Source organism: Eretmochelys imbricata, chromosome 2 (assembly GCF_965152235.1).
Source record: "Eretmochelys imbricata isolate rEreImb1 chromosome 2, rEreImb1.hap1, whole genome shotgun sequence".
NCBI lineage: Eukaryota > Metazoa > Chordata > Testudines > Cheloniidae > Eretmochelys > Eretmochelys imbricata.
Window position 1 is genome coordinate 105,715,605 of NC_135573.1, and position 13,018 is coordinate 105,728,622.

General features: G+C 43.6%; 1 protein-coding gene across 1 annotated transcript in view; it reads left to right on the forward strand.

Annotated features, from left to right (window-relative positions):
• GPLD1 (glycosylphosphatidylinositol specific phospholipase D1) overlaps positions 1 to 13,018 on the forward strand; it is a 38,746-nt gene that overhangs the window by 17,833 nt on the left and 7,895 nt on the right. The window contains exons 12-15 of the mRNA XM_077810567.1: positions 393 to 513; positions 1,988 to 2,127; positions 3,347 to 3,533; positions 7,595 to 7,705. Coding sequence (XP_077666693.1) covers positions 393 to 513; positions 1,988 to 2,127; positions 3,347 to 3,533; positions 7,595 to 7,705 — 559 coding nt within the window. The remainder of the gene's footprint in view (positions 1 to 392; positions 514 to 1,987; positions 2,128 to 3,346; positions 3,534 to 7,594; positions 7,706 to 13,018) is intronic.

Below are 13,018 nucleotides of genomic sequence, written 5' to 3' on the forward strand. Positions count from 1 at the left end.
TAGACAACATGGTTTGAATGTTGTTCTTACACATTTATAGTGAACCAGTAAAAATAATACTGATGATGAGGGGAAAACACCTAATGATGCTGATGTAATAGGTAATATCCAAGGACTAGATTCTCAGCTGGTGTTAACTGGCATCGTTCTACTAACATCAATAGAGTTAAACTGATGTAACTCAGTAGTAAACCTGGTTCTAAGATCTTTTTACTATAAATATTGGGTAAACGGCCACCTGAATGGCATATGGCATGATCTTCAGCTTTTCTCATTCTATAATCATGGCATGAAATCTTCAGTCCAGTCATTAAATTGCATTTAATGGGTTTATCTTGTTAATTGTCCCTTCAGCAACATTTCTAATTATTACTGCCTCTTTATCTCAACAGAATTATACAGTCCAAAAAGGAACAGCACAAGAGTGTGACTTCTTCACTCACACAAACAACTGAAAAGAATATAAATTATACGGAGAAAGGAGTTTATTTCAATATGCAATCCTGGGCAACAGTAAGTCTGTTTAGATCAATAGTGCAGGGGGAGATAGATGGGCCATGAAAAATTTGGATCTGCTATCAATTGTTTTAGTTCCTCAGTCTGGTACATTGCAGGAGGGAAGAGAGTCTCCAGATGGGGATGGTAGCATTTTACACGTTGGAACAGTGGTTATGTTGTTGTATATAATGATATTACAGTATGTCTTTAATATTCATGCTTCATAGCAGCAGCTGGTTGCCCGCACGGGTCAAGAAGGAATCCTACTCTTAGTGCTGTTGTGAATTCTTTGCTAGTTGTGCTTTGGATTTCTTAGGGTTCTGCCTCTTTCTGAAGCAGCACTAAGGGCCTGGTCCAAAGTCCACTAAGTCATACTTCTGGGTGAATTTTGTGACACTGTGCGTGTGCAGAATTCATGTCCCTGGCACATTTCTTTGCTTCCCCACAGAAAAATGACTTCTGATGGGGAAGCAAAGGGAAGCTGCAAGAGCAGTCACATGCCCCTCCCCAGCAGCGCAGGCAGGTTGGTTCAGATGCCCAGAGCAGCTGGCTGAGACATAAATCACCTCTGGGGGTGGGGAGAGGAAGGCGCTTGGCGGTCCTGCATGTGAGAGGAAAAGAGAGAGAGACACACACTCTATCCTTCTCACTCTCTGTTGCAGCGTGCTCAGCATGTAAGGACAGGGCTTCGGGGTGTTTCTGAGGAAGTAGACATGGGGAAGGCTCTGTCCCCTCAGGCAGAGCAGAATGTAGCAGCCTGCCTGCTTAGTGAATTGTCCCATTGTCTTTATGAATTCCCCTCACGAATATAAAACAGGTGTAAAAGTTTTAAGGCTCCTTTACTTTGCCAGAGTGGTATAAAGGACAGAATGGCTGTATAAATGCTTATGGTGCTTTAGTGATTAAAACAGGTCTACATTTTTGGACTGAAAAAATTTCCTGTCAAAATGTGCTCCATGAACTGTTTGCTACTGACCTTTCTGGAGATGGTCAGTAGCCAATATAAATTGTGAGTTTGATTCCCCAGCCCTCACTTGCTCTTCAGTTACCTATAATGTAACCCTGAGCGCATGGCTGCGTATATTTGCTGACTAATAACTAGAAATAAAGGATCAAACCTAGCTACCTTACTATTAGGCAAGGGGTTTTGGGTATTTCCTCCAATGTTCCTCACTTCCATTCTCCATCTGTTGTATTGTAGTTTAAATAAATTACTGAAATAACTGAAACCAGAGTGATTATATTGTGTTATTTTGACAAATAAAATATGCAGAATTTTAAAATAGTGTGTGCAGAATTTTTAATTTTTTGGCACAGAATTCCCCCAGGAGTAACTGAGATCAATGTAAAGACTCCCACTGACCTACATGGGGCTTGGATCAGGTCCTTATTTGTTCAGAGTTCCTATTGGTAATGAAAATACACTGTGGATGTTTGTGGATGTTGTATTATTATTCCCATATTTCTTAAATTTTTACTTTTCTTTCAGAAGTCCCTCCACTTTATTAATGGTGCTTTTGCAAAGAATGTCAGGAGAGCATTTGCAGTCATGCATCAGCAATCCTCTAACCACGTCTCCAAGCCCACAGCCTCATACTTCCTGAAATCATCCTATGCCAGGCTTGGATGGTTGGTGCAGATTTCTCTCTCCTTTCTCCTTTCCCTCTCTCTTCGTTTGTGAATATTTTAAGCAGCAGCAAAAGTATTAAGTCTTTATTCCTTGAAGAGATTTTAAAGATACAGTTATGGGCCATATTAACCAGGATGCAAATGCTGGCAGCTGCAGAACAACTTACTTTAGCTTGGCATTGCTATGAGGTATTGAGATATGGAGCCTTTTTGACTTTGGGGCACTGGTTTACTGCTGACCACATCCATATTGGTTGAAAGTCATGATCAAAGTTTGATCCAAAGCAAAACCCTGGTTCCAGATAACCCCAGTGCTTGGGAATGTTCAAATCTATATCAAAACTTTGTAGCTAGCCCCTATCTAATGAACAAGACCAAAACTCAAAATCTGATTATGTACAAACTTTGGGAAAGCTTGGATCCAGATTTGGGTCTGGATCTGAACAACATGGTTTGGGACCATCATTACCATCTGATGACCATTTAATAGCCTGTGTGACATGAATGGGTTATCTCAGTTGACACTATTCTTGGTAGCATTTTTAGTAGAGAAACCAAGGACTGAATCAGCATGGAGAATGATACCTACCCTCTCTCCTCTCCAGAAGAGGATCCATCCTGATTATGACAGACATGCAATGAGAAGAGAGATGGAGGAAGCTTGCATTGCTGCTAGTCTTGCTGTATCTGCTCTGGGACAAAAACTGGAGACTTCAGTCTCCAGGGCTGTTAATCTTGCACCCTTCACCAGTATTAAATTAATTTACTAAATAAATGCTAGTTTGTTCTTTCTCTGTCGAGCTCTGTGAGCAAGTAACTGAGGCTCACCAAACCAAGTCTAATGAACAGATCAGAAATTGAGGCACAAATCATGGCGAATGTGAGCAGCACTCTGTCATGCTTCTTTGTTTCTGTCTTAGACACTGCTTGGTGGCTGCCAAATGCTACAATTCAGTAAATAAGAACACTTTCTGATGGCAATCCATGCAGATCACAGCCGTGTTAATAGAAGCTGCACCTCAGAGGCTCTAGTCAGTTTAGTTCAACAGAATAGGTCTGAGATTCAATAAGTTTAAATCACTTGGAAAATGGCTTTACAGACTCATAGGACTACGAGATGGTGAAAGTGACCAGTTAGCTTTGAAATGTGAATGTTTACATTTGCTGAACCAATGTGGTAATTGATGCTATGCTTTTTGTTTTCTCCTTTGATGTACAGGGCAATGACCTCAGGTGACTTAAACAAAGATGGTTATGAGGATCTCGTGGTTGGAGCACCAGGATACAGCAGATTGGGCCATGTTCAGATAGGACGGGTGTACATAGTTTACAGTAATCGGTCAGGTTTGCCTCCAGTAAACATGGATCTAGACAAGGAAGCGGATCAAGTGCTGGAGGGCTGTCAGGTGGGGAATCAAGTCAGATATTTGTCATTTAAAACAATTTGCCTTTATTTTTTTATTAAAAGGTTAGTGCCCTTTATCCTTCCCTTGACTGATCAGTGGTGCTGTTAATTTTTTTCTCACAAAGAGCTGTCATCGTTTCTGAAATGTCTCTCCTGTAAATCAGGATGTTATGTGCATTTAAAGAAAAACAATCCCTGTTATTATAAAAGGTCCTTGTGGCTGAATTAAAGATGTTCTATTTATTCTTCTCTCCACCAGGCAAATTAACACTAAAACAAACTGGGACCCTTAACTGACACCGAGGTGGTGTCTATCCATGCCATGGGATCTATACTTAGCTACCAGGCCACTACATAGTTGGGCTGAAAACTGCCTTTTGCTTCTTTTTGAATACACGAGGGCTATTTATCTTACTTGTTTTATAGTGCCTCTGACTATAGTAGCTATAATACTGCTTAGGCATTGCTTGGAGGAGCTGGGAACCCCGCAATTTATGAATTTGAGTCTTGAGAGCTCAGTACCTATTTCCGCTGGGCTTGGGGAGGATGCGGCGCACATTGTGCTATACATGTTTAGGAATCTCCAACCTACCTATTGGAGGTGCTCTTTGTGGATTCACAGCTCCTCCAGGTACAAAACAGAACAGGAAGCCACATAAATTACTCAGGTTTCAGAGTAGCAGCCGTGTTAGTCTGTATCCGCAAAAAGAAAAGGAGGACTTGTGGCACCTTAGAGACTAACAAATTTATTTGAGCATAAGCTTTTGTGAGCTACAGCTCACTTCATCGGATGCATCCAGTGGAAAATACAGTGGGGAGATTTATATACACAGAGAATATGAAACAATGGGTGTTACCATACACACTGTAAGGTGGTATTGCCAATTTAGAGAAGGACCGGGAAATCATACAGGAAGATTTGGATGACCTTGTAAACTGGAGTAATAGTAATAGGATGAAATTTAATAGTGAGAAGTATAAGGTCATGCATTTAGGGATTAATAACACGAATTTTAGTTATAAGCTGGGGATGCATCAATTAGAAGTAATGGAGGAGGAGAAGGACCTTGGAGTATTGGTTGATCATAGGATGACTATGAGCTGGCAATGTGATATGGCCATGAAAAAAGCTAATGCGGTCTTGGGATGCATGAGGCGAGGTACCTCCAGTAGAAATAAGGAGGTTTTAGTACTGTTATACAAGGCACTGGTGAGACCTCACCTGGAATACTGTGTGCAGTTCTGGTCTCCTATGTTTAAGAAGGATGAATTCAAACTGGAACAGGTACAGAGAAGGGCTACTAGGATGATCCGAGGAATGGAAAACCTGTCTTATGAAAGGAGACTCAAGGAGCTTGGCTTGTTTAGCCTAACTAAAAGAAGGTTGAGGGGAGATATGATTGCTCTCTATAAATATATCAGAGGGATAAATACCGGAGAGGGAGAGGAATTATTTAAGCTCAGTACCAGTGTGGACACAAGAACAAATGGATATAAACTGGTCATTGGGAGGTTTAGACTTGAAATTAGACAAAGGTTTCTAACCATCAGAGGAGTGAAGTTTTGGAATAGCCTTCCAAGGGAAGCAGTGGGGGCAAAAGACCTATCTGGCTTTAAGATTAAACTCAATAAGTTTATGGAGGAGATGGTATGATGGGATAACATGATTTTGGTAATTTATTGATCTTTAAATATTCATGGTAAATAGGCCCAATGGCCTGTGATGGGATGTTAGATGGAGTGGGATCTGAGTTACTACAGAAAATTCTTTCCTGGGTATCTGGCTGGTGAATCTTGCCTATATGCTCAGGGTTTAGCTGATAGCCATATTTGGGGTCGGGAAGGAATTTTCCTCCAGGACAGATTGGAAGAGGCCCTGGAGGTTTTTCGCCTTCCTCTGTAGCATGGGGCACGGGTCACTTGCTGGAGGATTCTCTGCTCCTTGAAGTCTTTAAACCGTGATTTGAGGACTTGAATAGCTCAGACATAGGTGAGAGGTTTTTCGCAGGAGTGGGTGGGTGAGATTCTGTGGCCTGCGTTGTGCAGAAGGTCGGACTAGATGATCATAATAGTCCCTTCTGACCTTAGTATCTATGAATCTATGAGAGTGATCAGGTAAGGTGAGCTATTACCAGCAGGAGAGTGGGGCTGGGGGGACAGACCTTTTGTAGTTATAATCAAAGTGGGCCATATCCAGCAGTTGACAAGAACATCTGAGGAACAGTGAGGGGTGGAGATGGGAAATAAACATGGGGAAATAGTTTTACTTTGTGTAATGACCCATCCACTCCCAGTCTCTAGTCAAGCCTAAGTTAAATTGTATCCAGTTTGCAAATTAATTCCAATTCAGCACTCTCTTGTTGGAGTCTGTTTTTGTAGTTTTTTTGTTGAAGAATTGCCACTTTTAGGTCTGTAATTGAATGACCAAAGAGATTGAAGTGTTCTCCGACTGGTTTATGAATGTCATAATTCTTGACATCTGATTTGTGTCCATTTATTCTTTTACGTAGAGACTGTCCAGTTTGACCAATGTACATGGCAGAGGGGCATTGCTGGCACATGATGGCATATATCACATTGGTGGATGTGCAGGTGAACGAGCCTCTGATAGTGTGGCTGATGTGATTAGGTCCTATGATGGTGTCCCCGAATAGATATGTGGACACAGTTGGCAACGGGCTTTGTTGCAAGGATAGGTTCCTGGGTTAGTGGTTCTGTTGTGTGGTGTGGTTGCTGGTGCGTATTCAGTTCAGATTGGGGGGCTGTCTGTAAGGAAGGACTGGCCTGTCTCCCAAGATCTGTGAGAGTGATGAGTCGTCCTTCAGGATAGGTTGTAGATCCTTGATGATGCGTTGAAGAGGTTTTAGCTTGGGGCTGAAGGTGATGGCTAGTGGCATTCTGTTATTTTCTTTGTTGGGCCTGTCCCGTAGTAGGTGACTTCTGGGTACTCTTCTGGCTCTGTCAATCTGTTTCTTCACTTCAGCAGGTGGGTACTGTAGTTGTAAGAATGCTTGATAGAGATCTTGTAGGTGTTTGTCTCTGTCTGAGGGGTTGGAGCAAATGCGGTTGTATTGTAGAGCTTGGCTGTAGACAATGGATCGTGTGGTGTGGTCTGGATGAAAGCTGGAGGCATGTAGGTAGGCATAGCGGTCAGTAGGTTTCCGGTATAGGGTTGTGTTTATGTGACCATCGCTTATTAGCACCGTAGTGTCCAGGAAGTGCATCTCTTGTGTGGACTGGTCCAGGCTGAGGTTGATGGTGGGATGGAAATTGTTGAAATCATGGTGGAATTCCTCAAGGGTTTTTTTCCATGGGTCCAGATGATGAAATTATTCAGTTTCTATTAGGCTCATTAATAGGGCAGTTTACTAACCATGCAAATGGTTTCTGTGAAATGCTATGCTGTGATGTGACAGAGTGTGGTGAGTGACTTTGGCTTGAAATTGAACAGTAGTACTAGATGATGATATATTGAGTAATATGAAGATCATGTTTTGTTGTAAGCATCTTACTAAGAAGCAGAAAGACACACACACATACTTTAAGTACAATAGTTTCTAAAGCAAATGTGTTTAAGTCGTGAAGTGTCTTCTGCTTTTTTTTTTTTAACATAAATGTTATTGGTTCACAGACACAATGATAGTAACAGTGGGTATCCTAAGCATCACCTAAATGATAAGCAAAACCTGAGAAGAGGATGTAGCACAACAGTGTCCTAATGAGATTAATGAGCTGAGACCAAACATGTTAGGTTTTTGGGTTTTTTTTTAAACTCCCCCTCTCTGTCAAAACAAAACAAACCACTCCCACATGTACTCACTTGAGATATTGGTACTGTACAGGACAATCTGTTTATTCAGCTGCTCTTTTAAGAGTAAATAATATTGACAATCCAAGAACTGTGAGATTGTGGGGGGTGGGGGGTTTGGTCAGTTCTGAATTTCCAGCTGTTTCATAGGATGTTTGTTGTACAGAAAATTCTCAAGGAGGCAGATGCCAAGATTTTGTTTTATTGTTTTTAAAAGTTATGTAGCTGCATGAGTGTGACATGTGTCTTCTCAGCCTTCAGGCAGGTTCGGTTCTGCCATAGCAGTACTGGACTTCAATGAGGATGGAGTACCAGACGTGGCGGTGGGAGCACCTTCTGTAGGATCACAGCATCTCACTTACACTGTAAGAGCCTTTTATTTAAAACAACATCTGGTTTGTTTATGTTCCAAATAACAGCATTAAAGAGAGACCCTCTCACATTATTCAGGGTCAATAAGGTAGCTGGCAGCTTGCTGGTGGTTCCCAATCTGGATCTTGTTTTGTGAACGCTGAGGCTGCTGCTGGCCACCGATATAAGCCAGCTGCTTTCTGTACCCTGGCTGCAGCGCAGACAGGAGGGGGTGAAGGAGGCATTGTGCACTGTGGGGCCCTCAGGAAACTGCAGGGGTGGTTGGGATCTGGCAGAGGGGAGGAGGAGGAGGTGACACCAAACCCCAGCCCAGGGAGAGAGCGGTGAGGGGTGTCCAGTGCAGCCTGGCTCCTTCCCTTCCCTGCCAGTGCCCAGTGATGCCATCCTGGGCTGGAGGCGACTCCTGCCATCACCTGCCCTTCCACACAGACAGCAGCAGCAGCCTGGTAGAGTGGCTTCCTGCACATGCCATTGGCAGTGGGAGCTGAGGAGCACAGACAGGGTGCATAGGCTCAGCCCACTCCGGACAGCCCAAGCTACCTGCTGAAAGTGGGGGAGGGATTGCACTGAAGAAGGCGCAGAGAGTGATTGTGAGGTCATGCGGCTTGTGCCCCCACCCCCAACCCCACCCTCCCGCATCAACTCTGCTGACAGGGTTCACACCAGAACCTTTAAATTGTGCCCCCTCCCACCACTATCAACAGTTATGTGTAGCCTCTGTTAAAAGGCCCAAGAGTACGGAACTCACTGTCAGAAGAAATAGAACAAGCACTAACCCTAAGCCCACCACTTCACCAAGGCTTTCCCACAACATTCTCACAACCATTCGTTAACAAAAAAACAACAACGCTAAGCCCAGGGCTGGCCCACAACATTTTGGCACCTGAGGCGGGGAGCTCAAATGATGCCCCCATGTTGCCTGGCTTGGGCCAAAACTCTGAAAGGTCTTAATTCTGCCTTCTTCCTGTTCTACTCCTCTCATGGTACTGCTCTGCTACCTACCCCAATAAAGGAGAACTAACAACTTTTAAAATGCCTTGTTCAAAAATTTTAAGTAACACTTACATTTGCTGTTCAGGCATTAGAAAGTTAGCTTCTCTTGTCTGCATAGTAAACACTGGCATTTTTATCTGTTTGAATAATCAAAGTGGTGCTTTCCATGCCTTCTGGGTTGCAAAGATTTGAACTGCTTCCTTTGGACTTGATCCTGCTGAAATGTATTTTGAAAGGGCTTTCAGTTCATCATCTAAATCACTCTCATCAATGTTGCGCATGTCATCATGTGTCAACACTGTCTCTAGTGCCCTGCATTGCTGGTGTAGGTGTTCTTCAGGTATAGTGAGGAGTTTTGGAATATCATACAACATCCCAAATATACTGCTGTGTTCCTTGAGCTGCATGAAACGTTCTTCAACTGACTGTATTGCACAATCTAGCACCTGGATAAAGAATTCAACTTTGAATTGTTGTTTGGGGTCTCTTATGGGATTATCCCGTGCCTCGTAATCAAAATGTCGTCTTCTTCGATGACTCTTGTGTTCTTGAATGGGTGGGAAAATAGCTTCAGTGTGACGTTCCTCTGCAAACTTTTGTGCACTCTTCAGAACGTTTTGAAATCCCTCATCTGACTGGTAAGACTGTAGGTATGACTTTGCTTTGTCCAGTTGTTCCATTGCTCCAGATATATCAAGGTCAACACCTTGGAGTCTCTTGCTTACAACATTTATTTCAAAGAGTATGTCATGCCACAACACTAAGCCACACAGAAATTTGAAGTTATGTATGTTTCTGGTGATTCCATTTTCCTCTGCCACTGTTCTCCCACGAACAGTTAGCATAGCATTATACTTCATAATGGCAACTATGGCATCATCTATCAGTTTGGTGTTTCATAGGCTTTGTCGCCTCCCTCGACTTTCCCATCGTGTGGCACTCAGTGGTTTCAGTGTCAGAGAGGATGTTCCTAGATGTTGCTTCAAAATTTGCAATCGATGAGTTGATGCAGAGATGAGTACATAGATTGCTTTGAATTACATTAAAAAATTCAGCAGCCTCACTAGAAGCTGATGTTGCATCACTGACCACCAAGTTCAATGAATGAGAACTGCATGGGACAAAAAAAGCTCAAGGGTTTAACTCTTGGATCCATGTCTGTGCTCCTCTGTTCTTTCCTCTCATGTTGGCATCATTATCGTAGCCCTGACCTCTGATGTCAGCTATCGCAATTCCCGTATCTTCCAGCTTTTGTCATACCAGCTCCTGTAGTATCATTAATGTTAATAAATTCTAGAAAATGCTGTCTGACAGTCACCATTGCAGGGACATTTTCACTACGTTCTGTTGTTGTTACAAAACACACCATTAAAGTCATTTGTTCCATATGGCTGATGTCTGGTGCAGGGCCGGCTCCAGCGTTTTTGCCACCCCAAGCGGCAAAAAAACCCAAAACTTGCCGCTGAATGGGGAGGCGGAATCCTGCCCACCGAACACGGAGGCGGAGTGGTCATGCGGCCACCGAATTGTTGATGGTGACCGAGGAAGAGTCGTGTCCCCGCTGCCAAATTGCCACCGAGCGCGAAACATGCTGTGATGGAGCGGCTGCTGAATTGCCGCCACCACCGAGGGCGGACTGCCGCCCCAGAGCCCAACGTCCTTCCGTCCCTTTACATTTGCTGCCCCAGGCACCTGCTTGGTTTGCTGGTGCCTGGAGCTGGCCCTGGTCAGGTGTGCAGTCCAGAATAACAGAGTAATATCTTGCTGACTTCAGATCTGCCACAATCTTCTGTTTGACTTTTGTTGCCAGTAACTGTATGATCTCATTTTGAATTGTTTTTCCAAGATAGTGGTGTATGTACATTTCTTGGGTGGTGACTCTTCTTAGCTGCTCCTGGAGTACAGTATCAAACTCAGCCATCAACTCCACAATTTTAAAGAAGTTTCCATTGTTTGGCACATACAGCTGATCTGAAGTGCCACGCAGTGCTAGGTTTTGGGTAGCAAGCATTCTCACAATGGCAATGAGCCTTTTCAGAACATTTTGCCAGTAAAGAGACTCTGATGCAATCTTCTCTTGATGCTGATCATCTATGGTGGCCTTTAACTTTAGTCTCATCTCAAGCTCTTTCCACCTATGGAATGCTCTCTGGTGATTTGCTGCCTTCTCATGGCATGTCAGATTTCTAGACAGATTTTTCCAGTCCTTCATTCCGGTAGAACCCAATGTGGTTGGAACATTAGAATGGAAGAGTTTGCAACAACAACAGTATGCAGCATTCTGGGTTTTTGCGTACATAAGCCATGGCCTCTCCACTTTGTCACCATTGGGGATTTCACGCCAATAATGTGTTGGATGGAAACTTCTATTTTCATTGTCTTTGGGGAACATGACATTTTTCGCTTGCTGTGGCCCATGCAGTACAAGGAAGTCCCTCAGTCTATTGCTCAAGTGGGTCCACAGTCCTGGATCATCTAGACTTAAGGAACTAAACTCAGCAGCAGCTGTTTCTTGCGCCTCCACCACACTCTTCTCTGATCTACACTTTTCTTCAGGAATGTGCATGGTTATATCCATTTGAGATGGAGATATGGATGGTGCAGTAGCTGCCAGGTCACCTGCACTCTGACTAACTGGAATATCAGGCATCTCCTCACCACTCACATCCTCACTGGGGCTGGAAGGCTCACCGTGAACATTTATGTCTGTGTATCTCAGGAGAGCTCCTTCCTGCTTAGATAGAAAAGCTTCCTTTGCTTGCTTTCTTTTTCTGAATGCTGCCCCAGAGGGGTGTTTTCTTCTTTCACTCATGACTGCTGTTCTGTGCCAGCTATAGTGGCTCTCAACACTCAGTTGAAGGGGACAAATAAGCAGGCTGGTAGCAGGACCTGAGTGAGGGAAGATATCAGCGTCTTAAGGGCCTAACTGGCTCCTACTACTTCAGTTGACTGCCTGTTCTCCTCAAGTGGGTTCAGGGAAGCAGCAGGAAACAGGAAGCTCCCTGAGAAGCTGGTGTTAATCAGTCCAGATTCCTGGGGGTACTAGAGAGGTACATAAGAGGCTCCTTCTCCTCTCTCTCCCTGCAGCTCCTGCTGCTTTCTGTTGTTCCCTCTCACCTTTTCTCTTGCCTGCCTGTTATGTCTCTTGTGCCCTTCTTCCTCCAGCGCAGCACTCCACCATCTCTGTGCATCTAGAGCAGAGAGAATACATATGCCCCAGCAGCAAACAAAATTTTCTACACTCTGGGTCCTAGTGGTGCCCTCCCACAGTCTGGCACCTGAGGCGCCGCCTCAGTTCGCCTCATGGTAAGGCCAGCCGTGTTGACGTAGCTGAGGTTGACGTACTTAGAGCTAGTTTCCGCGAGGTTCACACTATGATATGTCGATGGGAGACAGAAAAATGTGGGCTATATGAATTCTGCCCTCTGCCCCATGAGTGCAGAATCCCCCCACGAGAAATATTCATAAGGGTTTCAGCCCCTTTTCCTTATCTGAACTTCCACGCCCTACTTATGTTGGAGTTCCCAGGTGCTATAGGTTAATTAACTGGGTACATCATATTCATGAGCATTTACGTCAACTGGTTGCCATAATATTACTGCTGTCAGACCTTGCGAGTTTCAGTTAAACATATTATGCATATTGCTTAAACATACCTTCTTAGAATATCAGTAACTTATGTGGTTTCTCACTTCACACAAGCCAACTGACTTACTTTTATTTACTGCTATAAAATAACTGACTTGCCTGTCAGTTATTTATGTCAAGCAAAACCATAGGCCTTGATTAGTTATGTCAGGGGTCGGTAACCTTTCAGAAGTGATGGGCTGAGTCTTCATTTATTCACGCTAATTTAAGGTTTTGCGTGCCAGTAATACATTTTAACCTTTTTAGAAGGTCTCTCTCTCTAAGTGTATAATATATAACGAAACTATTGTTGTATGTAAAGTAAATAAAGTTTTAAAAATGTTTAAGAAGCTTCATTTAAAATTAAATTAAAATGCAGAGCCCCCCCCCCGGACTGGTGGCCAGGACCCGGGCAGTGTGAGTGTCACTGAAAATCAGCTTGCGTGCCGCCTTTGGCACGCGTGCCATAACCCCTGAGTTATGCTAAGCTGTTTACATTACAGGCCCTAACACTGTTGATTCTCTACTTGTGTTACAGCCTCAGTCAATACTTATACTTACAGCTGGCTGCAGAGGCCATTTTCACCCACCACTCATAGAGCTGACATACTGCATCAGATCTTTTCTATATTCTTCCAGTTGGTGTCATCTTGCAGTGGGATAATGGCTGTTATGTTTACATGTGG